Source organism: Molossus molossus, unplaced genomic scaffold (genome assembly GCF_014108415.1).
Source record: "Molossus molossus isolate mMolMol1 unplaced genomic scaffold, mMolMol1.p scaffold_m16_p_10, whole genome shotgun sequence".
Taxonomy (NCBI): domain Eukaryota; kingdom Metazoa; phylum Chordata; class Mammalia; order Chiroptera; family Molossidae; genus Molossus; species Molossus molossus.
The window spans coordinates 106,175,438-106,203,051 of record NW_023425345.1 but is presented as its reverse complement, the minus strand read 5'-3'; the positions used below and the strand labels follow the sequence as shown (position 1 = coordinate 106,203,051).

General features: G+C 51.1%; 2 protein-coding genes across 19 annotated transcripts in view; one reads left to right on the top strand and one right to left on the bottom strand.

Annotated features, from left to right (window-relative positions):
• BID (BH3 interacting domain death agonist) overlaps nt 1-14,397 on the top strand; it is a 41,728-nt gene extending 27,331 nt beyond the window's left edge. For 2 of the 7 annotated variants that reach the window (XM_036253146.1, XM_036253147.1), the window contains exons 2-6: nt 1,477-1,540; nt 4,799-5,015; nt 8,841-8,980; nt 10,321-10,533; nt 14,314-14,397. In XM_036253146.1, the coding sequence (XP_036109039.1) occupies nt 1,477-1,540; nt 4,799-5,015; nt 8,841-8,980; nt 10,321-10,533; nt 14,314-14,325 (646 nt within the window). In that variant the 3' untranslated portion in view covers nt 14,326-14,397. The remainder of the gene's footprint in view (nt 1-1,476; nt 1,541-4,798; nt 5,016-8,840; nt 8,981-10,320; nt 10,534-14,313) is intronic. The other 5 variants (XM_036253148.1, XM_036253151.1, XM_036253149.1 and 2 more) reach the window with 5 other exon arrangements.
• The window catches only part of BCL2L13 (BCL2 like 13), a 147,696-nt gene that overhangs the window by 737 nt on the left and 119,345 nt on the right, over nt 1-27,614 (bottom strand). For 6 of the 12 annotated variants that reach the window (XM_036253133.1, XM_036253136.1, XM_036253134.1 and 3 more), the window contains one exon: nt 17,540-22,329. The exons of 1 other annotated variant lie outside the window; for it this stretch is intronic. In XM_036253133.1, coding sequence (XP_036109026.1) covers nt 21,610-22,329 — 720 coding nt within the window. In that variant the 3' untranslated portion in view covers nt 17,540-21,609. Of the gene's footprint in view, nt 1-17,081; nt 17,124-17,539; nt 22,330-27,614 lie in introns of those variants that run through there. 5 more of the 12 variants (XM_036253129.1, XM_036253128.1, XM_036253127.1 and 2 more) reach the window with 4 other exon arrangements.

The following is a 27,614-nucleotide window of genomic DNA, read 5'->3' as shown; positions in this document are numbered from 1 at the left end:
AGGGAAAGGGACACATTGAGTGGCTGCCTCCCGGATAACCCCAACCAGGGCCGGGTGGAAACGCAAGCAAGGTGTGTGCCCTTGATCGGACTTGAACCCGTGACCCATTGGTCCACAGGCTGACGCTCTAACCGTTGAGCCAAACTGGCCAGGGACAGGCAGATACATTTTAAAATAGGGCTGTTCTGTTGAGACTGTTCCACAGAAACTCTTGTTCCGTTCGTTGGGACATCTGAGGATGCACACAGATCTCTCCTTCTTTTTCATCGTTACAGATATTCCATTTTATGGATATAATCTTTTTAACTCAATCCTCAGTTGGCTTTGTCCGGTCAGTTGTTTGTGATGGTTATTTAGTTGGAATGTGTGCCATATGGAACTGTAATCTTTTGTGTAATTGTCAAATATGTATTCTTTCTCCTTTGTTACAGGAGCTCTTTCCCTATGAACAGTTCATCTTATTTGCCCGCTGGTGGCCTGAGGCGAGAACTGGCCTGCCTGGCTGTCCCTTACTTCCCAGCCCGTGTCTCCTCCCCCATCACACTTCTGTTCCTCTGCCCGCTGTGAGCATGGGCTGGAGCACGCGGCTGGTGCTCTGTTGTCAGGAGGAGCAGTTGTGGTAGTGGCTCCATTAGTGGTAAAACAGTTTCCTTCTAGCCCTGGCCAGTTTGGCTCAGCGGTTAGAGTGTCCACCTGCGGTCCAGAGAGACCCGGGTTCGGTTCCCGCTAAGGGCATGTACCTCGGTTGCAGTTTGTCCTCGGCCCTGGTTGGGGTCATGTGGGTAGTGGCCACTCGATGTCTCTCTCTCTCTCTTCCTCACCCGAGGACATTTTTCCATTTTTTTTTTTTTGTTCAGGTAGAGTGGGAGGGAGAGAGAGGAACAGAGAGAGAGAGAAACATCGATGTGAAAGGAACACATCAAGTGGTTGCCACCCACACAACCGACCAGGGCCAGGGACAAACTGCAATCGAGGTACACGCCCTTAGCGGGAACCGAACCCTGGTCTCTTCAGACTGCAGGCCAACGCTCTAACCGCTGAGCCAAACCGGCCAGGGCTCTCTTCCTTTCTCTCCCACAAAAAATGTCCTTGGGTGCGGATTAAAAAAAAAGAAGAAGAAAACTTCTAGGTATGCTTTGTTAGCTAAGTTTATTTTTGCGGGAAACTTACTAGTGTAAGTATTTACTTACAAAATATTCATAACCAGCCTGCCTCCTGGCCTGCTCAGTGCGGAGGGGACCCTGAGCGGGCGGGAGAGCACCTGAGGCTGCAGGGTGCGCCCAGGGCACTCAGCACGTCCCTGCTGGGGGGAGTGAGTCCCTCAGGGCCCAGCCAGCGGGGTGGTGAGGGGAGCCCACGGAGGAGCGGAGTGCTTTGGACAGTGCCGGCACAGTGTCCTCGATTCCTTCCTGAGGGTTCCAGAGGGGTGTCCGTAAGGGACCAGCGCCCACTCTGTGTCTCTGTGTCCTCTTCCAGGCTGCCTGGGACATCTGTGAGCCGGATCCAGTGGGGCCCCAGCTGCTGTGCCATGGATCCCAAGGTCAGATGCTGCGGAGCAGGGATGTGGGAGCAAGGCTGGGGGATGCCAGCTTGTTCTTTGTGTGGAGTCAGTGTGGCCCAGCGCCCGGGGGGCAGCTCTACTGAAGGGGCCTGATGATCAGGGTGCAGGGAACAAGAGGGAAAGCCTCCCTCCCCTCTGCCCTCCAACAAGGGGTCTTTCTTTCTCTTCAGTTTCTTTTTAATGTTTTTATTGATTGATTGATTGGAGAGAAGGGAAGGGAAGGGAAGGGAAGGGAAGGGAAGGGAAGGGAAGGGAAGGGAAGGGAAGGGAAGGGAAGGGAGAGAGTGAAAGAAACATTGATTTGTTCCACTTATTGATGCCTTCATTGGTTGCTTCCTGTAAGTGCCTGATGGGATTGAACCCTCAACCTTGGCGTATCAAGGCAACGCTCTAACCAGCGGAGCTACCCGGCCAGGTCCAAGGCGGACCTGATCTGAAACCATTTAAAAGCTAGAGTTAGGGCGAGGCCACCCACCGGGCATAGAGGCCCTGTGCCTGCCTTCGGCAGGATGGCACCTGGGCTGGGCTGTCTGCACTTACTGTGAATGAGCTTGGAAGAGATCATCACGACAGTTCCTCAGAAGCCTTTTATTCATCTTACTGCAGGTCTTCCTGTTTCCTTCCTCTGCCCAGTCCTCTACAGTCTGCAGGGCCACCAGCAGCAGGGCTCTGTGTGCACAGCACACCCCTCAGCCTCTGTGCCCACGGGCCTGAGGAGGGCTTGTGGAAGGGGAGGGCGTGTGGTCCATGGGCTCGGCGGCCCAGGGTTCTGAACCCCAGAGCAGAGCAGGCTGCAGTGGGTCCTGGGAGCAACCTCGAGCGTCGCGACTGCGGGGCAGCTGGGGGCAGAGACGCGAGCTCAGCGCAGACGCCAGCTGCTGGAGCAGCAGATGCTGGGAGCTCCCCTGTTGATGAAGGCCGCTCACCCTTCCGCTGGGCCCATGCCCCGCCCCTCAGCCGCAGCAGAGCCTCAGGGCCTGGGCTTCTCCGGCCTGTGCCGCAGTGCTCTCTTCCTCCTCCACGCTGCGCCGCACCACGGTCCATCCACTCCTCCCGAACCCTGTCCCCGCTGGTCTCACGCGTCCTGTGCACACCGGCCTGCCTCTCTGTGGACTGACTCCGGTCCCAGGGCAGGCGTCCCGTGGTGCCTGTCCCTCAGTGTCGGATCACTGCACTGGCCATAGTGTCTTGCATTTGGACTTTTTTTTTTTTACCATGTGTATGGTACTGTTCATCCATACTTTAGCATTCTTCTTTGACTTTTGATATTTAGAAAAACAGAAAATAAGTGAGATTGATTTTGGGGGTTCTGTGTTTATTTGCAGCTGTCTTTGCCAGCTTGAGAACCAGGGCTATGCCAGTTATCGGACACTGGGGAGCCCCCGTTTCTCTGCAGCTCACCTGGTCTTACAGCCGCCTTAGGTGGGCTTTGTAATGTTTCCAGCAAGACTTGCTAAATCTCGACCATTTATTTTAACATCTTTTTTTCTATGACCTAAAAGGATAAATAGCTATCAAATCTTTTATCTTTTGAGACACCCATTTTAACTTTCATTACCTGGAGGGTCAAACACGGCCACGCGGTCAGCAGCTCAGCTGTCCTTGGAGGGAGGTGCTGTCGGCCTCTGAGCCCCCCGCCGCTCGGGGGCGTGCAGCCTGATCATCGACGGAGCGGTCCTGCTGCTGCCCGACCAGCGGGCGCTCAGCCGGTGGCTGGACGAGCGTCCTCTCCCTCCCTGCCAGGCCTCGGCCGGTAGTTCCCGTGGGAACGACAGCTGACTCTGGCAGAGTCGAGTCCGTGAGCAGCCGCTCTGCACCCGACACTGGGCACCTGATTATCAGCCTCTCGATCAAGGGGAGTCCGCAGGTGAAGGCGGCCGGTGCTGGGCCCTGGCCCTGGCCCTGGCCCTGACCGACTGAAACACACCCACCGCCGAGTGTCTCAGCCCAGGAGGCCGCGGTCGGTTCCCGGCGGGCGCAGGGACAGGCGGCCCTGCTGGCCCTGCTGGCCGCCGCACCGCTCGCTGGCCGTGGCTTGGCCGCGGCACTCCAGTTCCATCTGTCTGCAAGCGCCCTGGTCCCCTGGCCCCCGCAGACCGCGCCTCCCCAGGGCCTGCCTGGTCCAGGGCGACTGGATCTTAACTTGTTTCCAAATAAGGTCACATTCATAGGGACTGGGGTTAGCACTTCAATGTTTCTTTTTGGGGAACACAGTTCACCCCTCATCACTGCCCAGCCCTCTCCTCCCTGTAGCGGACACGTCTCCGTGGGTGAGAGTGAGGCCTGTCCTTGACTAAGTGCCCCAGACCCCTGGCCTCACTGTGACATGGAGCAGTGTGAAGCTTTTATATAACATTTTCCCCTTTTTAGCAGTAATTTTGGAGAAATGAAGGCTGAATAACAATACATAAGCATTTTATTTATTTAAAACAATTTACCTCCTAGAAACTCCTAAAAGTTTTCTGATTTTTCTAACAAAAAGTCTTAAGAACTTAGGAGACAGAAATGCATTTACCTGCACCTTCGTCCTCTGACCGCACCGCGCCCACAGGTCCGCTTGCATTTCCCTGGTCGAGCCTTAGTCCCTGGCCTTCCAGATGGTTCCCTCTTTCATCTGGGTCTTTGCTTGTTCTGAGTCCACCTGGCTGCTGATGCTACAAGTGCTCACCTGTGTTTGCCAAGAGCACTGTCCCAAATGGAGTCAGCACCCCAGAAACATCCGTCCTGCCCCGCGGCAGAGGCCGGGCCGAGCTGGTGCTCAGTGCTGCCCACGGGAGGGCGGCAGCAGGCCTCGGTCACCAGCCCCTCCGTGTGGGAGCAGGTACCGTGCCCATGGCTCTCTGTGGGTTTTGGTTGAGAGGCATGCCCACCCAAGTCTGCCCAAGGGGAGAGGGTGTCTGGTCACTGCTGCCCAGTATGTACTGATCATCTATTTGCACGACACCATACTGGGCTCACCAAGGAGACTGGATGCGTGGCCAGTAAAGGTGGGCTCAGGTTGGTACCAGACGCGCGGGACTTGGTAAAAGCAGTGATGTCCGCTAAGTGACGGTGTTTGCTCGACTCCCTAAAACAGCCTTGGGGCTTCCTACCCTAAAAACAAGCTCATTCCTGTTAGACGTCAGAACGTCCGTGGAATGGCAGACAGCGACTTGTGCAGGCCGCAGGGCCACCTGTGCCCGCGGGTCAGTCAGAGCCCCTCTGCCAGCTCGGCCTCCCTGACCCCTCTTCTCTTAGGTCAGCAACGGCTCAGGCCTGCAGGACGAGTACATCGCCAACTTGCTGGTGTTCGGCTTCCTCCAAAACTGCTCCAGCTGCGGTTTCCGCAGAGACCTGCAGGCGCTGGGCTGTGACCTGCGCGCGCGGCGGGGACACGAGGACGAGCTGCAGACGGACGAGCTGCAGACGGACGGCAGCCGGCACAGCCGCTTGCTCCCCGAGGGCTCGGAGACAGGTGCGCGGGCTCCGCCGCGGCCCGCGGCCCGGGAGCTGGGGCCTTGGGGTCGGCCCCCGCCGCGGAGCGTCCAGTCGGCGGAAACCCGCTCAGTGTCTTCGTATCTTTATAGCACTTTTACTTCCATACATGCTACGGGCGTTGCCGCGGTCTGAGTCCATTCCAGAGGGGGAACGCGCCGTCCCCATGACCGCTGCTGCCCTGAGCCACGGTCTCCAGACGTCCTCCCTCCGGGCCCGCGGCTGGGAGTGCGCGGCACGTCCGCACTCGGGGCCGTGTCCAGAAGCGCTGTCCCTGCCCGCCTCCAGCCGTCCCGGGTGGGAGGCTGGGGCCTGAGGGCCTGAGGGCCGAGCCCCACGCCCCTGCCTGGGAGAGGACTGAAACCGGCTGCCCTGCATCTCCTGGCCTCGGATGGGCCCCGCCCTCGGCGGCGCGGCGGGAGCCTCTATCTGGGCGGCGCGGCGGGAGTCCGCCAGCCGGGGGTGCCGGGCACTCGGCCCTGGGAGGGGCGGAGCGGGAGGGGCAGGGACGGCTTTGCCCCAGAAGGTCCTGCGGCACTAACTGCCCGCGGCTTGCCCGGCGGCCCTGCTGGCGAGCCTCCCGCGCCCGGAGAGCAAGGCCGGCGCCACGGGAGAGGGTTGGGGAGACGGGCCGGCCGAGCCCGCGAGCTCGCCCCTGGGGGAGCCAGCCTGCAGATCCCAGCTGACAGGACGGGGCGGGAGGGGAAACAGAGGCTCTGGCCACTGCCAGTTCCCTGGCGACTTCTCTCGGCTGCACTCGGGTGAGTCGGCCGTGACCCCCACAGTGCTGGCCGCGGTGGGAAAGCCGAGGGCACCCGCGAGGCGGTCGGTGCTGTGGGAGCTGGGGAGCAGGCGGGGGCCTCTAGTCTCTGGGGGGGATCCCCAGCGGCCACAGAGCCCCACTGGGCCTTGCAGCTCCTGGTTTTGCCAGGGGCTGGCAGAGGGGGCGCGGGGCCCGGGGAGGGGCTGGCAGGGGGGGCGCGGGGCCCGGGGAGGGGCTGGCAGAGGAGGCGTGGGGCCTGGGGAGGGGCTGGGAGAATGGCCGAAGGGAGGGCCGGTCAGTGGTTCAAGGCCAGGTGCTGACCTGTCGTTTCAGCAGAGGCGAGTGTGTGGAAGGGTCTTTTTAAAACAAAAAATTTTTTTTAATCCTCACCCAAGGATATGTTTACATTTATCTTCAGATAGAGCAGGAGGGAGAGAGGGTGAGAGAAACGCGGCAGTGAGAGAGACACCTCGACTGGCTGCTTCCCACACGACCCAGCCAGGGCCTGGACGAACCAACACGGAAGTACCAGCCCTTGAGTGGAATTGAACCTGTGACTCTCTGGTCTGTGGGCCGACACTAACCACTGAGCCAAACCAGCCGGGGCGTGGAAAGTTCGGAGTAGGAAAGGGATGCCATGTGGACCCTGCGTGTGTCATGGCCCCTGGTGAGGCAGACACCTAGGGCACACCGCGCAGGGCTCACCACGGGGCACACCACGGGGTACACCACGGGGCACACTGTGTGGGGCACACCGTGCAGGGCTCACCACGGGGCACACCACGGAGCACACCATGGGGCACACCACGGGGCACACCGCGCAGGGCTCACCACGGGGCACACCACGGAGCACACCATGGGGCACACCACGGGGCACACCGTGCAGGGCTCACCACGGGGCACACCACGGAGCACACCATGGGGCACACCACGGGGCACACCGTGCAGGGCTCACCACGGGGCACACCACGGAGCACACCATGGGGCACACCACGGGGTACACCATGGGGCACACCACGGGGCACACTGTGTGGGGCACACCGTGCAGGGCTCACCATGGGGCACACCACGGGGTACACCACGGGGCACAACGTGCGGGGCACACTGTGTGGGGCACACCACGGGGCACACGCTCATGTTGGCCCCTGGTCCCCATTGCAGGTGCCTGCTGGCCAGCATGTTGTGGGGAGTGGGCTGAGGGGACTGTCCTGGCCCAGCTGTGAGGTGAGGGAGCGCCCACCAGGGGTGTCTGCTGAGGTGCAGGGACAGCACAGACGGGTGTGCGGCTCTGTCCTGGGCAGTGAGTCCCAAGCACAGGAGTGCAGCCTCGGCCCTCAGCCGTCTCCCATCGGGAACAGTTCAGCTCTCCACCAAGTTGTTCACAGAAAAAATGTCCTGGTTGTTGGACAAAATGGTTTTTTTTTTGGTGGTGGTTTTTATGTTTTTATTGATTTTATAAAAAGGGGAAGGGAGAGAGGCATAGAAACATCGGTGTGAGAGAACATCGATCGGCTGCCTCTGGCACGTCCCTACTGGGAATCTTCCCGCAACCCAGGCACATGCTCTGACCGGGAATCCGGGAATCGAACTGGGGCCTCTCAGTCCCTGGGGCAAAGCTAAATCCACTGAGCCACACCGGCCGGGCTAAAACTTCAGTTCTTTACCCGACAGCCCTTTCATGCTGACACCTGCATGATCAGTCACGTCTCTCAGGCGACAGGAGAGCATGCGCAAGTCCGTGTCAGTTTACTGCTAAACCTTGAGTTGTTAACATCTCAGGAAAGTGTGCTGTGGATATTTTTGAGTTCTTTTTTGCTTTTGTTACTGTTTTATTATTATTATTATTGTTGTTGTTATTATTATTATTACTAAATGCACAGAGTAAGTCACCACGGGTCCTAAGGTGTGTGATAACAACAAAGTGAAAAGGAAAGTTATGAGAATGACAGAGCTTAAAAAAGAAATAATTGCAAAGTATGACAGGTGTTGTGTGTCTGACCTGGCCACCGGGTGTGGCATGGTGAAATCGAGGATTAGCATGATTTTAAAACAACGAGGCATCAAGAGTGCTGATGTTGCCAAGGCCCAGAAGGTGCTCACGGAACCATGATCACGGGCAGCTGAGTGGGGTTAAAACGGGATCATTTGGGGTCTGGAACAGATTCATTCAACTTACATTATTTCTAATGGGAAAAATGATTTGGTTTTCGAACAAATCACTCCTTGAACAGCCTTCTAGACCAAATTAAGTTCAAGAAGCTGGTCCCACTGTGGCGCTCCGGCCAGAGGAGCGCATTTACTGAGCCCCCAGGAGCTGGCTGGGTGCGTTCGCTCCTCCGCTTGTTGAGGGTGTTTACTCAGCATCTTCTGTGGGCCTCGTCCCAGTGTACTGGGCAGTAAGCAAAGCACAGGAGAAACCAGAGGCCTTACGAGGCATGCGTGCTGCGGGACAGACACAGTGACAGCAGGGAGTGTGGGCACCGCGGAGGGCAGGGGAGTGGCCAGGGGAGCGGCTGGGCTGGCCCAGAGGGACGGCGGTGGGAGGAGCCCTGCTAGACTGCGGGCAGACTGCCCAGCGCCTTCTAGGCCGAGTGAGGGGAGGCCGTGCTGCCTGAGACCGGGAGCTCGCAGGCTGCCGGGGAAGAAGGAGAGGGGGTGGCCAGGTCTGCGCCCCACTGGGTCTGACTGCAGAGCCTCTGTCCTGACGACTTCTTAGGTGACACCTGTTAGAGGGTGGCCTGAGGGCTGCTGCTGCGTTTAGGCCTCAAGTGCCCACACGCACAGGTGCCCCAGCAGCACTGGGCCTTTCTGAGGGCAGATGTCGAACCTGTGTCCAGGGAGAGGCCTGCTCACACGGGCCCTTTCCCAGGCCAGTACTCCGTCCCCGGGACCCCCATCCGCCACGGTGTGCTGAGGACGTGGGAGACGGTCCTCATCTGAGGCTGAGTCCCTTCCTTTCTCTGGGGGGGCGCAGTGGGCTTAGCGTGCAGAGCCGGCTGTTGCCTGATCCTGCTTTGTCTCTGCTGCCCCTGCCTGGCTTAGATTCTGAGAGTCAAGAGGAAGCCATCCGGAGCATCGCCAGGCAGCTGGCCCTGATCGGGGACAGGATGGACCACAGCATCCCCCCGACCCTGGTGCAGCAGCTGGTGGTGCAGTTTATGAACAGGAACCTGTCCGAGGAGGTGAGTGAGAAGCCTCTAGTGCCTTTTCTGGGTGAACAGAGACATGTGAGAGCTTTTTCCGGTGGTTGAATTAATGAGGCCTATCCTATCTCCTACCCGACCAGTGTTCAGGGAGGTGACTCAGTTCACAAAAGAACTGGAAGTAGAAATTACAGCATGGTTAATCATCTTTCAGAAGAATGTAGTTGACATTTAGGAATAAGTCAAAAGTTTGAGGAATAAAAGCCTCTAAGGAGATGAACAGCACGTACACGACTCCCAGAAGCAACTTTCTTCAGTGTCAGGGAGCTGAGGAAACTGCCCGTAGGAAACCGAAGCCCCTCCCCAGGGGAGACGAGAGGAGGGACACGTCAGCCCCGCCTGGCACCCGGTGCCAGCCCACAGCTCGGAGCAGACCTGTCACTTGCCCAGTGCTCTGGGGCACACAGGTCGGGCACCGCGTCCTTCCTGAGAAAACCTGGGGAGAGAAGTACCCCAAGGTCGTCAGAGATGTACCTACAGATGTTCACAGAGAGAAAGGTTCCATTCTTTTTTTTTACCCTCACCCGAGGACATTTTTCCATTGTTTGTTCAGATAGAGTGGGAGGGGAAGAGAGGAAGAGAGAGAGAGAAACATCGACGTGAAAGGGACACATCGAGTGGCCGTCTCCCACACGACCCAACCAGGGCTGGGGACAAAGTGCAATCGAGGTACGTGCCCTTAGCGGGAACCGAACCCTGGACTCTCTGGACCGCAGGCCGACACTCTAACCGCTGAGCCAAACCGGCCAGGGCGAAAGGTTCCGTTCTTTTGACTACCCGCTGAAAGTCAAGTGCCCCTTACTACCTAGTCATGTATTAACCCCCCAGGGCCCAGCCAGGTCACCTCTCCTGCCTCCAAGGAGGCTTGTCCTTCTGTAGTGGTCTCTTCCCTTCGGCGGGGGCCACCGGGCAGCTGGCACAGGGTCTGTGAGCGTGCAGTGCGGCAGCCTGCCCATCCGCGAGCCGCCTGCGCCTGCAGGTGCTCCCAGGCCTCCTGCCTCCTGCACTGGGTCCGCACCAGGAACTGGCCTGCAGCACCTCGGGAGTGACCCGGGCCTGTGTGCAGGGCCTCAGAGGGGGTGCCGGCCCCTCAGCCCCTGGGTGTGGAGAGCGCACCGTGACCCTGTGTGGTTAGCGAGGGTCCCTGCCCAGGGAGTGGTCAGCCTTCCCTCCCACCGCCTCTCAGAACTGAGCTGCTTCTCATCCTCTCCCCATGCGCTGTCGCTGGGGAACCTGCACCTCCTGGGACGGGGGGGCGCTTCGAAGGGGAGGACGGCAGGACCCTGGTTCCAGTGAGCCTTCTGTTTTCCGCCCCACAGGACCGGAGGGAGCACCTTGCCGCTGCCCTGCAGCAGGTCATGCAGACCTATCCTAGGGACGTGGAGGAGGAGAAGATCATGCTGACCTTGACCATGCTGTTGGCCAAAAAAGTGGCCGATCACACACCGTCCTTGCTCCGTGATGTCTTTCGCACAACAGTGAATTTCATCAACCAGAACCTACTCACCTGTGTGAGGAACTTGGTCAGAAATGTAAGCACCCGTGCTCAGCTCCTTGGCTCCCCTCAGTCCCCTTGGTGGCCTCTGCTGCCGCCACCCCCTTTCCCCTGCGGCCCTGCCACCGCGGAGCCCTCTGCCCCTTGTCCTGCCTGAAGCCACGGCGCACGGGCGGGGCAGAGGCTCGGTCTTGCTTTCATGAGCACGAAGGTTACGTGGTAGGAGGTGGTCATGATTGCCTGGTGTCCTTTTGAGCTTTATCAGCTTTATTTTTAAGATGCGCTACTGCCAGCGGGGGAAGGCTTATTTCATACTGTCCGTGGGCGTGCGGTGGTGGCTGAGGGATCTACGCTGAGCGTCCCAGGTCTGCTCTCAACTTTACCTTGTCACAAAAATGCTATGCTCGCCGGCTGGTGTGGCTCAGTGGATTGAGCGTCGTCCCACGGACTGAGAGGTCCCAGTTTGATTCCCCGTGAGGGCACTTGTCTGGGTTGTGGGCTCCATCCCCAGTTGGGGGGCGGACATGCAGGAGGCAGCCGATGGATGTTTCTCTCTCACATTGATGTTTCTATGTCGCTCTCCCTCTCTAAAAAGTCAATAAAAACATACCAGCCCTGGCCGGTTTGCTCAGTGGTTAGAGCGTTTGCCTGCAGACCAATGAGTCGCAGGTTTGATTCCCGGTCAAGAGCATGTACCTTGGTTGTGGCTCCTCCTGGCCCTGGTCGGGGTCATGCAGGAGGCAACCAGTCGATGTGTCTCTCTCACATAGATGTTTCTCTCGCCACCCCCTCTCCCCATCTGAAGATAAATGGAATAATGTCCTCGGGTGAGGATAAAAAAAATTTTTTTTTTAAAGTATAATTAAATTTTTTAAAACCATGCTTACAACACAAAACAAACAAACAAAACATGCTTACTAAGAAAGATGAAGGGGCCCTGGCTGGTTTGGCTCAGCGGTTAGAGCATCAGCCTGTGGTCCAGAGAGACCCGGGTTCGGTTCCCACTAAGGGCACGTACCTCGGTTGCAGTTTCTCTCCAGCCCTAGTTGGGTCGTGCGGGTGGCAGCCACTCGATGTGTCCCTTTCACATCACGTGTTTCTCTCCCTCTCTCTCTCCCTCTCCCTCCCTCCCACTCTATCTGAACAAAAAATGGAAGAATGTCCTCAGGTGAGGATTTACAAAAAAGAAGAAAGATGAAGGGGAGAGAGATCAAAAAGGAGGAGCCCTGGCCAGTTTGCTCAGCAGTTAGAGCATCGGCCCACACAGACTGAAGGGTTGCAGGTTTGATCCCTGGCTCTGGTCGGGTCGTGTGGGAGGCAACCAGTTGCTGTCTCTCTCTCTCGCATCGATGTGTCTCTCTCTCTCCTCTCTTCCCCCTCCCCCCACTCCTTCCCTCCCTTCCACTCTAAAAATCAATAGAAAAATATCCTCAGGTGAAGATTAACAAAAAATTAAAAATAAGGGGGGGGGGGAGAACTATCTAAAACCTGCCCCAGGAAACTCGTGTCCCATATCCAGGATATTAAGTCACCCTTCTTCATTACCCTGCCGCCCAAGAAGGCCAGACAGCCCTTCGAGTCTGCTGCTCCGGGTTCATAGTGTCAATATTTGGATTTTATGTGTCCGAAGCATTATTCAGGCATCCAACCCTCTTCAAATTAATGATAAACCTTAAAAGCTTTCTCTCTCTGTGGTGGACTGTAGTCATACGGGCACTTTAAAACAGGAGCGAGGCTCGGCCGGTGTGGCTCAGTGGCTGAGCGTGGACCCTGCACCAAGAGGTCGCCCTTCGATTCCCGGTCAGGGCACATGCCCAGGTTGTGGGCCCATCCCCAGTGGTGGGGCGTGCAGGAGGCGGCCAATCGATGTTCTCTCTCATTGATGTTTCTCTCTCTCAAATCAATAAAGAAAAAAATAAAAATAAAAAAACAGCAGGAAGGTGAAAATACATTTCTGACCAGGCGTTTAACCAGGCTGAGCTGTTGGGAGCAGGCCAGGTGAGGAAGCGCCGGCACAGCGGGCCTCCGACGGCGGGGATGGCGACAGCACCACACCGGCAGGCACTGGGGCCCATAGCCTGGCGCCTTGGCCCACTGGGATGCCTGCTGGCAGAAGTGGCCCTGCAGAGGGGAACACCCACTCTCGGCTCCCTGAACGCCTCTGTGTGCAGTTGCTCTCATGAAGCAGGAAGTGGGGTGCATGGGTATGAGGATGACAGGGCCCCGGAAAATTTTTTTGGTGTTTTTTTTAAATCCTCACCCGGATATTTTTCTGTTTATTTTCTGAGAGAGTATGAGGAAGAGAGAGAGAAACATCGACATGAGAGAGACATATCGACTGGTTGCCTCCCACACGACCCCGACCAGGGCCAAGGACCGAACCACAACCCAGGTATGTGCCCTTAACTGGCACTGAACCTGCGACACTGGTCTGCGGGCCGACGATCTAACCGCTGAGCGAACTGGCCAGGGCAAGAATATGTTTTTGCCTAAACCCCAGCTTCGCCTATACTGGCTATGGCCCTGAGTTCTTAAGGACTGACTTCTGATTTGTAAATTAGAACTGCTGATCTAGACCTTAGAAAGTGATTATCAACAAAGCAGTAACACCTATTCAATTAGAGGTGTAGGACTATAAGCTCTCGGGAGTTAACCGAAATCCAGATGACAGTAGTAACAACTGGATTTTATGTGCTGAATAAATATAGGCCAGGGGTTTGTTGGGTTGGGTGAGGGCTTATAGCTTCTCACTGACCCTGCACCAATCGCAACGTGCAGGTTTGAGTTGTAGCAGAGACTGCTGGATGCCCCATGTCTGTCCCCCATCTTCTCATGGCTGCAGGATTTCTAACTGGTCCATGGCCCCTGGAGACTTCCATAGCCCAGGTCCCCTTACAAGCCGTGACCTGTGACTTCTGGTAAAAGGGACACAGGCAGCCGTGATGCATAGATCTCTGCACTGTGTCCCTGAAGGGAAGGAGCCCGACCTCTCCTCCCCCTCCTGGTCCTAGGCTGCAGGCACAGGGTGTGGGCACGGGTGAGGGCAACACCTCGTGACCAGGACCAGCAGACGGACTCCTGGCCCCAGGGCGGTGCTGACACTGATGTATAACTAGAGAAATAATATCTAATTAAGTACCTAGTTTAAGTCCTATTTAGATGACCTGCCATGGAAGCTGAATGTACATTCTAATAAATGCAATATGTTTGGTAAAAATGAAGGATGTAGAACTTCCAATCATTTACAAAGATTGGTAAATTATGGCCACAGGCCAAATCTGGCCTGCTCCTTGTTTTTTTTTTTATCCTCACCCGAGGACATTTTTCATTCAGATAGAGTGGGGGTGGGGAGAGAGAGAAACATCGACGTGAAGGGACACATCGAGTGGCTGCCACCCGCACGACCCAACCAGGGCCGGGGACAAACTGCAACCGAGGTACGTGCCCTTAGCGGGAACCGAACCCAGGTTTCTCTGGACCGCAGGCCAAACCGGCCAGGGCCTGCTCCTTGTTTTTATAAACCAAGTTCTGCTGGAAGAGCCACGCTCATTCATTGCGCATTGTCTGGCTGCTGCCAGCGGAAGCCCACGTGCAGACCACGGCCTACACGGCCTGAAGCAGACCTGGGCTTCACAGGAAAACTGTCGCTGCTGTTAGAAGGAAAGAAAAAGAAAAACTGACCCTTCAGATGTTAGGAAAGAGGCAGAAACAGTACACAGGAAGTCATACAAAAGAATTTAAAATAAAAAGTCAGAAATAGGACACTGTTGGTGGTCAAAAACAATGAACTAATTCTGGTTCCCCTGTCTTGCTCCAGGAGGTGGACTGAGTGGATGGACGCCGCCGGTGAACACTGGCTCCGCCGGCCGGCTGCCCGGCGCCCACGGGCCGCCACCGCGGCTTCCGGAGAGGCGCCAGACCGCAGGTCTTCGCGTCTCGCTGTTTAAGGGCCGTGCTGTGCGCTGGTGACCCACTTATCAGCCTCTACATTAAGATACTTGAATGAGGTGGCGGCTTGCACCTGTCGGAACAAGCTTGGTCCTTCTGAATCGACATTGTGCCTTTTTCTTATTTCAGCTGTTGTAGGTCCCCACTTGAAAATTAAAGCTAAAAGCAGATTATAGGACGGAAGGAGAAACACACCATGGTTTTTGTTGAAGTAAAAACGCGCCTGTTTATTGAGGTGCAGCCTGGGAGCCGGCTCCGGGCGAGTGGGCGGGCGCGGGACGGGGACAGAGCGCCCCCAGCAGGGCGCCTCCTGCTCCCGGGTCCCGGAGTCAGCCGTGTGCTCTTGTCCCGCTTGATCCCCCTCCATCGGCGGCGGCGAGGAAAGCCACCGGCCAGGACCAGTGGGGGGACGCCGGCTGCGGCGGTGGCCGAGCGCCTGCGCCCTCCGCGGCCGGCCGCCCGCACCTTGTGTTCTCATCTCCAGCCACAGCCTCAGTGCCCGCCAGGGAGCTTGTGTCAGGAAAGAACAGGTTTTTCTAGCATAAAAAATTAAAAACACTTAAAAACTCAACAGTTGAATACAAGTGATCACAAAATCAAATGTCTCCGTGCCCAAATAAGCCAGGGAGCGAGCGCAACACTTAGAAATGGTGCCAGCACGGCGGTCCCCAAGCGCCCGGCTCCCTCCCGCGCGGTGACTGGGTCCCAGTCAGGCCTGCGCTCCGCTCAGGCTCGCCCTGTGCTCACCGAGAACATCACACTGGAGGGGCAAGTGCGCCGGCCATGACGTGCTAATAAAGACTTCCTTGATACCGAACACGGTTCTGTTCCCTGAGAGTTTAAGTCCATCAGGCAAGAAACATGACATCATTCAGCATTCACTGGGGCTGGGCTCATCTGAGAGCCGCGATATATTGCAGGTGTTAAAGCGAATAGATGTCGCCGTGCAGTATGAAGGCCATCATTTGGGGAAAATTCTAGTAATGCTATTATTATGGATGTTTTGGAATAGGCTTTTCCCCCAAAGGATTCGCATCCCAGGGGAAACAAGTTGAATCGCGCACACATACCTGCACTCCTATCCATACGTGTGTCAAGCAGTACAATCAGACTCCCACGAGGGGAAATACTTTCTTCCAGAAAGAGCAATTTTAATACAAGTAGTCAACTAGACTGATGGAAGAGAGGAGAGCTCTCAAGGAGCAAAGAATTCAGACTATCTAATGCTTTTCTTCTTGCACAGCATCTTTACTTTCTACTTTTTCTTAAATTTATGTGTCACTATTTTAATGCACGTTGTACACGTTTTGGTGTACTTTTCCCAAGTCAGTCATCCTTCCCGCCTACACAGCAGGACTGTCCCCTCATGTCCCAGCCACCACTGGGAGATCCCACGGGGTCACGTGCTCTGACCTCGAGCCACCCAGCCACGACGCAGGGTGCCCTGGAAGTCGTGGATTTTACACTGGTAACAGTCCTCGTGGCTAGAACTGAAAAGTGACCAGGACCCAGCACTGACCACGGCCGCCCGGCGCCTCGAGGCCCAGCAGCAGTGCCTTCCCCACAGCTTCCTGAGCAGTTCCAGAGCCTGAAGTCAAACCAAGTATGTACTTAGGGAGACTACAAGACTGATGATCTAAACGGTTCCTCCTAACATTAATTAGAAAGATGAGTCCGTCAGTTTTCCTCAAATTTCATTTTACTACAACCTCCAAAGTGTTCTCCCCAACACAGCACTTCTAACAGAAAGCAAATGTCAGATTTGGATTTTGTCCCTTTGCCCTGATTGGCCAAATGCAGGTAACGGAGGGAGGAGCCAGAAGGCACCATTATCATAAACTGAGCAAAGCAGCTCTGGGAGAGCTGATGAAACCCACACGGAAACCCATGCTCTCCGGTGCGATGCCACGTTAGTCAGCTAACATTCCTATTTAAATCCAGTGATTGTGAGATGAGAGCATCAGAACCAGTAATAAATTTAACTCAGTTAAGGAATGAAGTAGGTGGAAAGAGGTACTTTTAATCTAAAGAAAGAAATGGAAGACTGTAAGAAAATTATTTTCCTTAAGAACCAATCTATATAATACAATTCTCCTTTTATTTTTTTATTTTTATTTGAGAGAGAGGAAGGGAGAGGGAGAGACAAACATCTATGATAGAGACACATTGATTGGCTGCCTCCTTGATCCCCCTTTACTGGGGATCAAGCCTGCACACTGGGCACGTGCCCTGACCAGGAATCAAACTGGGACCCCCGGTGCCTGGGACACCAACCCCTGAGCCAACTGGCTGGGCTCTAACACAGTTTCCTTGCTGGAATCATCAGGAACAACACATTATTCCAGACTCTGAGAAGACTGTACTTCAGCTTCCTTTTTTCCTGGGAAAGGAGGCAACAGACTAATCTTAAAATATAAAAACTTGTTCTAAATAGTATATTAGTAAACCAATTTACTCTAGTGGTGCAAAGAACACACTGAAGTGGGCAATATCACTATAAAATTTTCCCTCAGGAGGCATGAGAATAGGACAAGAACCACCCTGAGCCAGCAGCGACTTTTTAACTTATTAAAGGCTTTGTAAATATACCTGAGAACGGTTCCAACCTGAGCATAAGCTGCCTGGCTGGGGCTCTTGTGGTGTAAACAGGGTTCACAGGTGTAGGATCCTAGTGACAGGCTAGGAAGAGGGTAGTTTTGTGTAAAGAAAAAGACAGAATGTATTAAAGTAATAACATGACAGTTTCCAACTCTCCATGGAGCGCTATATTGCGGTAACTAAACAATAGTGACTGAATTTCAAATCGGTATTCTATAGACAAGGCTACTATTAGTTTGACATTCTCCTGTGCACTGTGGAATGAATGAAAGGTTTTCACTGGGAGCCACCTACTGTCAGCTTCTGAGCAAGATGTGCCTCTGGCCATGCCTGGTCAACCCTCTTTAAAAAAATTTTTTTTCTTTATTGATTTTAGAGAGAAGGGAAAAGAGGGCGAGCGATAGAAACATCGATGAGAAAGAACATCAATTGGCCGCCTCCTGCATGCCCCCCACTAGAGATCGGGCCCACAACCTGGGCATATGTCCTGACTGGGAATTGAACCGGCAACCTCTTGGTACATGGGTTGACACTCAACCACTGAGCCACACCAGCTGGGCTAGTCAACCCTCTCGACTGAACGTTGAGAAGCCAAGCAACGCCTAGAGGTTGCCCCCACTTCTCTCCACATCCCATGGCATAGGCAGGGGAGAGAAGGAACAAAAGGGACAAACTGGGGAAAAGGGAAGAGGAAAGGGATTGTGGTACTGCCTTCAGATCAGTCAGAGAGTCTTGTGTCAGACCACCTTACCCTTGTTTATAAGAAATGTTCATCTAACATACTAACTAAGAAAGCTAATGAAAGAGTAATACCAGTGATAACTGCTAATTCTTTGTAAGGCATCTCATTCAATATTTAAAGGGAAAACAACTGGTATAATTAGAAATTGGGAATAGGCTGGACATAACCTTCTCTCACTTGGGAGAGCATGCTCGATACTTAGACTAGCCTGTGTGGCACCTTTGTACAAATTAGTAGAGGCTCCCTTCTCCCAGGGCACATGACAGTGAGCACAGGCTGCCCCTGTGTGGTGGACAGTCGGCGCAGCCATGTACAAAAAGCCTGTCAATACTGTTTTGCAGGGTCACAAAAAATGGTAAAAACTAGGAAAAGCAGTAGACTTAGAGTCAGAAAAGTTCAAATCACTGCCTCTCAGATACTGGAACACTTTAGAAAAGTTAGTAAATGCTCAACCAATATTTGCTAAAATTATAATTACCCACTCCCCCCCCCAAAACAAGGGTATTCTAATATGGAAAAATATGCACCCTGAATTCAAAACCATGTCACCACTGAACCTCCTCAGTGATAATAGGTTATCACTAATGGTACATCTTGGTGCTCCACGGAAGAGGAAGCTTGCGGGCATCGAATGTGTGCTGAGACTACGTGAACAGTTTGAGGGAGGGAGCTGGCGCAGAGGCTAGAAGCCACTTCTACAAAGCAAGAGATAGTGACTGTTGATCAGGAAGACCAGATCTCCTGATGAAACAGTCCCTATCACAAATTTTTTTAAAGATAAGTTTGTGTAAAAAGACAAATTAGGAGAAAAGGAAAAAATTTCTTATCACATACCTTTTATTTCTATAAAACATCTCAAAATAATTTTAAAATTCTATGGGTATGACATTTGTCCATGTCATACCTTTAGAAAAAAAGCAAGGAGCAGGCATCACTCTTAACTCAGAGGAACTGGCACAAAGGCTGAGGACGCTAATGGCAGCTATGGTTCAATAACAATGTCTGTGTTCACTGTCTGTCGCCCCCAGTACAAACCTAGGCAGTGGCCGCATCTGATCCAAAGATGGGACACAGGAGAGAGAAGGCATCAAGGACGACTGGGTGTGCAGGCGTGAACTAGATGGTCAGCAGTTGTTTTCTGCAAAAAAGCTTTCTTTCTAGAGGCAATGGTACTCGTGAGTCCCCTAAGGCACAGTGTAGAAGCGGATTTCTCTGGGCTCAAAATGATCCTTTTGTCACAGAGGGGATAAATTAACATCCTTTAGTTCTGGTATTTTTTTCAACACTCACTCACTGGCTTTATGCCAAGTGCTCAGAAATCATTACATTCAGTAGAGCAGTTAAGAGTTCTAGAGCCCTTCACTGCAAAAACTTTTCCTCAACACTTAAAAGAATTAAATGACAAAAAGGGTGATCGTCTTAATTCTGCACTTGAGTTGTGTCAACAAGCTGGGTTTATTCTGAATGGTCCCCTTAGCTTAGATTTCCATGGTACGTAAGTCAGACGGGCAGGAGTGGCCTCCTGATACCAGCCCCCACCAGGAAAAGGGAGGGTGAGAAGTGATCTTTTAAAAGTAATAGTAAAAATCAAAGCTGCTATAAGAAGTAGTTCTTATTCGAGTGTTCCCTTCTAGTGTGAGGCAGAGGGGAGCAAGCGAGGAAAGCAGGGACAGACACCCTGCTACTGCTCGAGGACCGTGCGCGGTTCCCTCTGGAGAGAGCCAGTGGAGGAGAGCTGTGTTCCAGCCCCGCACAGCAGCATGGACTGGCCAAGTGACTCTGGGTTAATGTTCAACAGACGGGAAAATAAAGCAGCACTTGGTGCGTTGTACCATACTCCTATTCTTTCCTTTAATGGAGAACACGGACCCAAATATCCTAAGCCCTCTCTCTCTAGCAGCCCAGAAATGAACCTGGTTTATATTAGTGCTTAAATGTGTTCAGCCAGTGGGTTTGAGGACATGGAGTTTGAAAGTGTGAACGTTGGAAGGAAATATTTTATTATAAAAGGGAAAAACTCAAGATAACACACCAGCTGCTCTTACCCTATGCAAACAGAGCAACCCAATGCACAGAGCCAAGAAGGACCTCACCACTGCCCTCGCCCTCGCTCTGTCAATCAAGGCACCAAACTCTGAGAAGAGCCACTCCCTACATGGGACACGGAAACTCAGAACACTTAAAGACACGCCCATGGCAAAGCTGAACTGGCACACACACACTCCAGAACTTTCCTTGACCAACTTTTAAATAGTACTGCTTTAGGGAGAAGATTTATTTTTAAAAATAAAATTTAAAAAGAAAGCACATTTGAAACATCAAGTTTTGGTGCTCAGGATAGGTGAAGTAATTTTATTACAAATTTCAGGATCTAAAAAGTGATTTGTCCCATTTACTAAGAGCTCCAAGACGACCTGAACCGAGCATGCCCTGCACACCGACACTGTGACCCTCAGGCACACAATGACACAGTCCTCCCACCCTTTCGGAGGAGGGAATAGTCAGATGAAAGGAAATTATGCTGATTCTGAACTAGTACACACTAGTTAGGATCATCCTGGTTTACCACTGGCATTTGGACTATGAAGAGTTTTGCAGAGAAGCCTCCACTCTTGAACTCTGAGAGCCAGTCTAGAATCTTGAGGGTAACCAAAAAAGTCAAACTTCTCTTTTCATACTTTTTATTTTAATGATATTTAGGAGACTTTCTGTATTTCATAAGAGTTATGATTCAATGGGTCTGTAAGCCCACGTATGACAATCCAGTGAAGGACTGCAAAGGAGCCAGCCAGCCAGCCAGCCAGAAGACTGAGGTCAGATAGTCCAGGGAAGACACCAGCCCAGTTTATAGACAGTGACTGTCCAGCGACAGAGATGCTGCTGGCAAGTAGCCAGAAGTTCAGCAGGGTGGCCGTCCACAGAGGAGCCAGAAGTGTCCTAGAGGCCACCAAGGCCATCCTGCTTCTAAAGGAGACAAATCTCTCTACCCCGCTACTTGCCACAGCACTGCAGGCAGGCGGCCCTCTCAGGGTGACGGAGGGCAGTCCCACTGCAAGGAGAAGCTGGAAGAAGGACCAGAGACTTGCCAGGTGCAGAGCAAGCACTCTCCGTGGGTCTCAGAAGAAACCTGGGGGGAGAGGAGCAGGGTGGTACCTGAGAGGCAGCTGAGCCACCGGGGAGAACACCCTCACGCTATAGGGCTAGAAAGTGGGGAAGAAAAGAAAAGCCAAAAAAGGACTGCAAAACACAGCATGTTCACAAGATGAAACCCCAAGGGCAGGGCCCAGTCAGTAGCTGAGGAGCACGGGTGAGCCCCTTGCCTAGGAATCCCTCTCCCAGAAGCTCCTGAATTCACTGTCCTCTGAAGTTGTGGCTGGTACGGGGGACAATCTTACCCCCAGGGACATTTGGCCAAGTCAGGAGATGTTTTTGGTTGTCACAAGTAGGGGAGGGGTGTTACTGGTATTTAGTGGGTACAGGACAGGGATGTTGCTAAACACCCTACAATGCACAGGACAACTTCCTACAACAAAGGATTATCAAGATATGAATGCAGAGGTTGAGAAACCTGACTAGAGGGAGTACTTTACTTGTAAGGACAGAATCTAGCACAAGCTAAGGCCCTTGAACTTATCATCAGACAAACGTGAACACCCTCTACCTCAAGCCCTCATGTGTGGGTCAATCCACGGCCTTATTGAGCAGAAATCCCCAGTTACCCAAGAGTGTTCCACAAACGTCCAATCAGCTGCTGGCGCTTCAAATTCAGTCGATACAACTAAAACCTAATATCCTTTTTGTCTTGTTTCTCTTCCAAAAACCCTGCTATTTCTTTCTCAGAGCCAGTGCTACCCCAACAGCCACGGCCAGGATGGCGACCGCGGCGGCCCCTCCGAGCAGCAGCACAGACTTGCCCTCGGGCAGCGGCCCGGACCTCCCTGCCCCGAGCCCCTCCTTCCTGGCCTCCACCTGTGCACCCAGCAGCGGGCCTCGGGGCTGCTCCCTGCGTTCCCCAGGCCCCACTGCCACTTTCACCTCTTCCTCCTCCGGTCCTGCGAACAAAGATGCAGCCGGGCTGACTCTCTCAGCCGCACCCCCTTCTGTGTCAGGTCCCCTCATCTCCAGCGAGGAAGTGGCAGTGACGTGAGGGGGCAAGGGAGCTGGGGCTTCAGGGAAGGCAGCCTCGCCCACACCCTCGGGGATTTCTTCCTTCTCCACATGCACAATGTCAGAATTGGAGGAGTTGTTCTCGCTCTTCTCTCCAGCCTCATTGCTATCTAAGCTTTTAACTTCTTCGGGGTCCACTGCGATCTGCTGCCAGGACTCGGGGCCGAGGGACACTGGCAGGCTTTCCGCGTGCCAGCTCTGGCTGGCCGACAGGGACACAGGCAGGCTCTCTGACTGCCAGGACGTGGTCACAGTCGGAGACTCTGGAGGACTGGCTTGCCCAGAGTTGTCGCTGGGCAGGATGTAAATGTCATTGCTGTCTTCTGCAGCAGTCCCAGGGGACTCTTCCTCCTCGGACTCAAGATTAAACACAGTGCCCTAGAAAAGGAGGAGGAGAGTCCATACAAAGAATGGTAAATATATTTTAAATAAATGTAAATCTGGATCAAAAATTCTTTCCTAAACGGAAGTTCCAGAAATAAATGCACTGTTTAAACCTACGTACTTTCTGGAATAAATGCAGTTACTTGTAGATCAGTGCAGAGAAAGAATATTTATTTAATCCTCACCCGAGGATATTTTTACATTAATCTTTAGATAGAGCTGGAGGGAGAGAGAGAAAGAGAGAAACATCGATGTGAGAGGGACACATGGATTGGTTGCCACCCGCACAATCCCAACCGGGGCTGGGGATGAACTGCAACCAAGATAAGTGCCCTTGGCCAGAATCAAACCCGGGACTCTGGTCCATGGGCGACGCTCTTACTGCTGAGCCAAACCAGCCAGGGCAGAGAAAGAATTTTTAACAAGATGGTCTTCTGACCAGTTTCCTTGAGGCTAAAAACATTAAAAAGTTAATTTATATTCAATTCGATGCAGTAATTAAAGCAAAATGGCAGAGAAAACAAAAGCAACAACCTTGCTCTTAAAGAACTTATGACTTAGCAGGGTACAATAGGGTACAAAAATAATGCTAGCCCTGGCCGGTTTGACTCAGCCACTGGAGTGTTGGCCTGTGGACTGAAGTGTCTCAGGTTCGATTCCTGGTCCAGGGCACGTACCTGTCGGGGTTGTACAGGAGGTAGCCAATCAATGTGTCTCTTTCACATCATGTTTCTCTCTCTCCCTCCTTCTCTCCCTTCTACTCTCTCTGAAAAATCAATGGAAAAGTATCCTCAGGTGAGGATTAACAAAACAATAATAATAATAATGCTGTAACATAGTAAAAGTGCTGTTCGGAGTTCAAATGGGGAAATGACGTTTGGTGGAGGCTGGAGAGGCAGGGAGACGACCGGAGGGCTCGCAGAGGAACCAGCTCCACTGGAGACTGGGCAAGAGAAGGGGGAGACTCGGTACCACCCAAAGCCATATGAAAAGGGGGAATGGGGAGTAGCCCACTTAACTAGTGTACATGCACATGAAGAACAGAAAGTTAAGACAGGACCTTGGAGGAACTGGCCAGAGAGCTAAGAAATGTGAACTTTATTCAGTAGCAATGGTTAGTCAGCGAAGTCTCTGAGCTACAAAATGACAACCAGTAGCAGAACGCAGGGACTCTTGCTTCTCTCTTTAGCAGGAGTCTACACAAAAGCAAACATTACTGGTTTCATTTTCACATTTAACAGTTTAGTTTAATAGGTCCTGCTGCCTAGTAGGTGCTGTATTGGGCACCAGTTATAAGAAAGAATGAGACCCAATTCTTGTTCTTAAAAAACTTCAACGTCTAGATGTGAAGATTGGCATATGAATAACGAATTTCAATAATACATTAGTCAACTTTAAAGATAGGTATATGCACAGGGTGCTAGGGGAACCAACCCAGAGGTTAAGAAATGACCAGAAAGACAGAAGAGAACCAATGGAGTGTCATGTCAGAGATCTACAGGAAGTCATACAGAAAGTTTAGGAGACACTCATAAATGCGATGGAGAGTCTGAATAGCAAATTAATTCCTACTTCATTTTGTGATTATGGCTGCTATTTATATGAAGAAGACTAATTTTATTCTTCAAAAACTTTCTGTGTATACTAAAGGTCTAATATAAATTAGTTCCTCTAACCACCCCACAAAAAAAGAGAAATATTACTAAGCAAATCACACAATCATAATGCCAACATACTAACTGCCTCAAATTCTACCTCAACCCCTGCTTCAACCTCAAGAGGTCCTGAAAAAAATAAAAGACTTAGGTAATTAAAAAAAAAAAAAAAGAGAGAGAGAGGCCCTGATAGGTATTAGATAGTCCAGGAATGAATATAAGCAGAGAGGCAAACCAGTACACTAATTAAAAATGCAATGTTTGTAGTAAAAAAGAACTGGTTTGAATCCCAGTTCTATTATGTACCAGCTATGTGGTACATGAATGCCTTGTTTAATTTTTTAAACTTCAATTTCTTCATAAATAAAATGAAAATGATTAACATAATAAAACTGTTACAGGATTAGATATAGTATGTATAGTGCGTAGCATAATGCCTTGTACACAGTAAGCACTCAATAAATTACGCAATTTTTCATTATTGTGTTTGGTGGTATGGTGATGGAACAAAGAGCTACCTTAAAATGTACTATCTAGCCCGGCCGGTGTGGCTCAGTGGTTAAGGATTGACCATGTACCAAGAGGTCTCTGGTTCGATTCCCAGTAAGGGCACAAGCCCAGGTTGTGGGCCAAATCCCCAGTGGGAGACATGCAGGAGGCGGCCAATCAATGTTCTCTCATCTATGTTTCTATCTCTCCCTCTCCTTTCCTTTCTCTCTAAAATCAATAAAGAAAAAAAGTTTTTAAAAAATAAAATCAATAAAGAATAAAAAAATAAAAAATATACCATCTAGTTCTCATCCCAAAAGCAGCCAGATGTGACCTCTGAAAATGATTTGCAATGCATTTGACCCACAAAACTCTACGAAATCATGCAGACTGAGAGGTTCAAATCTTCGTGTCACTTTAAGAACACTCATGAAACTGCCAGGCCATCTAGGGTATGCTTATCCAAAAAGCCACCTGAAGATGCCACTTTACAGAAAGTGTGTGCCACTCTGTCACTACAATGGTGGAGTTGGTAGGTATGCCCAGGCAAAACAGTGGGGCTGGATACAGGGTCAGTGGCTCAAAAAGAGTGCTAAAATTTTACTGCATATGCTTAAAAATTCAGAGCAATGCTGAACTTGAGGGTTAGATGGAGATTCTCTGGTCACTGAGCTCGTCCAGGGGAACAAAGCTCCTAGGTGCAGCACAGAACTCACAGAGCTCACGGCAGATGAACCCACATGAGCTCTCCCTGCCACACAGAGAGGTTCCTACTGAGAAAGAGCAGACTGCTCCTAAACCAGAAGAGGGGTGCACAGAAGGAAAAGATACCCCAAGAGAAACTTAGGAAACAAAAACTGATGGCCTGAGAGTAAATTCAGAATAAAATAAATGCTAATAAAAGTAAGAAATAAAATAAAATAAAATACCATCTAGATAGAAAAATCTCTAAAGTAAAAACAATTTGAAATAATACTTTCTGCCCAGTCAGTGTGGCTCAGTGGTTGAGCATCAACCCATGCACCAAGAGGTCACCAGTTCAATTCCTGGTCAGAGCACATGCTCAGGTTGTGGGCCCGATCCCCAGTGGGGGGCATGCAGGAGGTAGCCAACCAATGTTCTCTCTCATCGATGTTTCTCTCTCTCTCTCTCCCTCTCCATTCCTTTCTCTCTAAAATAAATAAAGGGAAAAAGAAATAATAATATTTTCCTTGGGTAGAGAAGGCAAACATTTCTCTACTCTCTCATCTCTTCTAAATAAAGACATCACAAAACTAGAAAATAAAATCTCTCTAGAAATTATAGTGCTATATAGCAAACCAATATAGAAGTTATTTCTATAGGACAGGAATACAAGGAAAATGTAAAATAATTTTTTACAATAGTCATGACTCAGTAAAACAAAATCTATTTCCATTTAAAGAATGCAAATATAATTGGGGCTCTGCCACCTCCTAGGAACTTGAGATCAGTAGATATTCAACAATCTCAACATGAGCTGTGAAATAATGAGTCGGGTGAAGAGAATCTCCCGAATTTCTTTTGCATGTGTCTCTAAAACAAAGGGCAGGGCATATGAATATACCATTAGAAATTGGGATTCTCTTTTTTATCTTTTATTCCTCTTTTAGTATTGAGATTTACATTTATAAAATTCACGTAACCTAACATTCACCATTTTTAGATGTACAATTAACTGGTTTTTAGTATATTCACAATGTTGTGCAATAACATTTCGCCACTATCTAATTCTTGAACATTTCCATTATTAAAAAACAAAACAGCCCTGGCTGGTTTGGCTCAGCGGTTAGAGCGTCGGCCTGCGGTCCCGAGAGACCCGGGTTCGGTTCCCGCTAAGGGCATGTACCTCGGTTGCAGTTTGTCCCCGGCTCTGGTCAGTCATGCGGGTGGCAGCCACTCGATGTGTCCCTTCACGTCGATGTTTCTCTCTCTCTCTGTTCCTCTCTCCCCCTCCTACTCTACCTGAACAAAAAATGGAAAAATGTCCTTGGGTGAGGATAAAAAAAAACAACAAAAAAAAAAAACAAAAAACCTTAGCAGTCATTCTGGATTCTCCCCTTGGCAACCACGAATGGACTTTCTGTCTCTGAATTTGCCTATTGTGGGAAGTTCATATAAATGGAATCATATCTTATGTGGCCTATTGTGACTGGCTTCTTTTACCTATTTTCAAGGTGCATCCACATTGTAGGATGTAGCAGTACTTCATTTTATGACTTCATAATATCTCATTGCATAGATTTATCACTTTTTGTTTACTAATTCATCAGGTGGTTTGGATTTGGGTGGTTGCCTCCTCCTGGCAATTGTTGAGTAGTGCTGCTATGAAATCCACGTACAAGTTTTTGTTTGATGACCTATTTTCAATTCTTTTGAGTACTTACCTAGAAGTGGAATTGCAGCATCATATGCAAGTTCTATTTTAATTTACTGAGGAACTGCCAAACTATTTTCCAAACCAACTGCAACATTTTATAAGGGTTCCAAATTCTCCAGATCCTCGTCAACACTTACTATCGTCTGTTTGTTTATTTGTTTTAACAGACATCCTGGAGGAGGTGAGGGTATCTCCTGTGGTTTTGCTTTGCAGTTCACTGGTGACTAATGATGTTAAGCATCTTTTCATATGCTCACTGGCCATTTGTATGTCTTTGGAACAACATCTATTCAAATCTTCGGCCTATTTTTAAATTGGGTTGTCTTTTTATTATTGAATTGTTAAAAGTTTTATCTTTTATTCTTAAACAAGACTGCTATACAGTTGGATATTGAAGTAACCAACTGTTCAGGGGAGAGCATACCTGTAATTGGGTTGAGCCTAAAGAATGCATACAGGTAAAGTACCAAAGTAACTAGTAACCTACTAGTTAATTTTTTTTAAGTCTTCCTTTATTTTCTAATTATTTTTTAAATACATTTTTATTTTTATTTTTTTTTTAGAGAAAAAGAGAGACAGAGACACATCAATCATCAATCAGTTCCCTCCTTCACGCTGGGGATTGAACCAGTGACCTTTTGGTGCATGGGATGATGCTCAACCAACTAAGCCACACTGGCCAGTATTAGTTAATAATTTTTTTAAAAATATCCCTGCCACTAGTGCCATTTTTCATA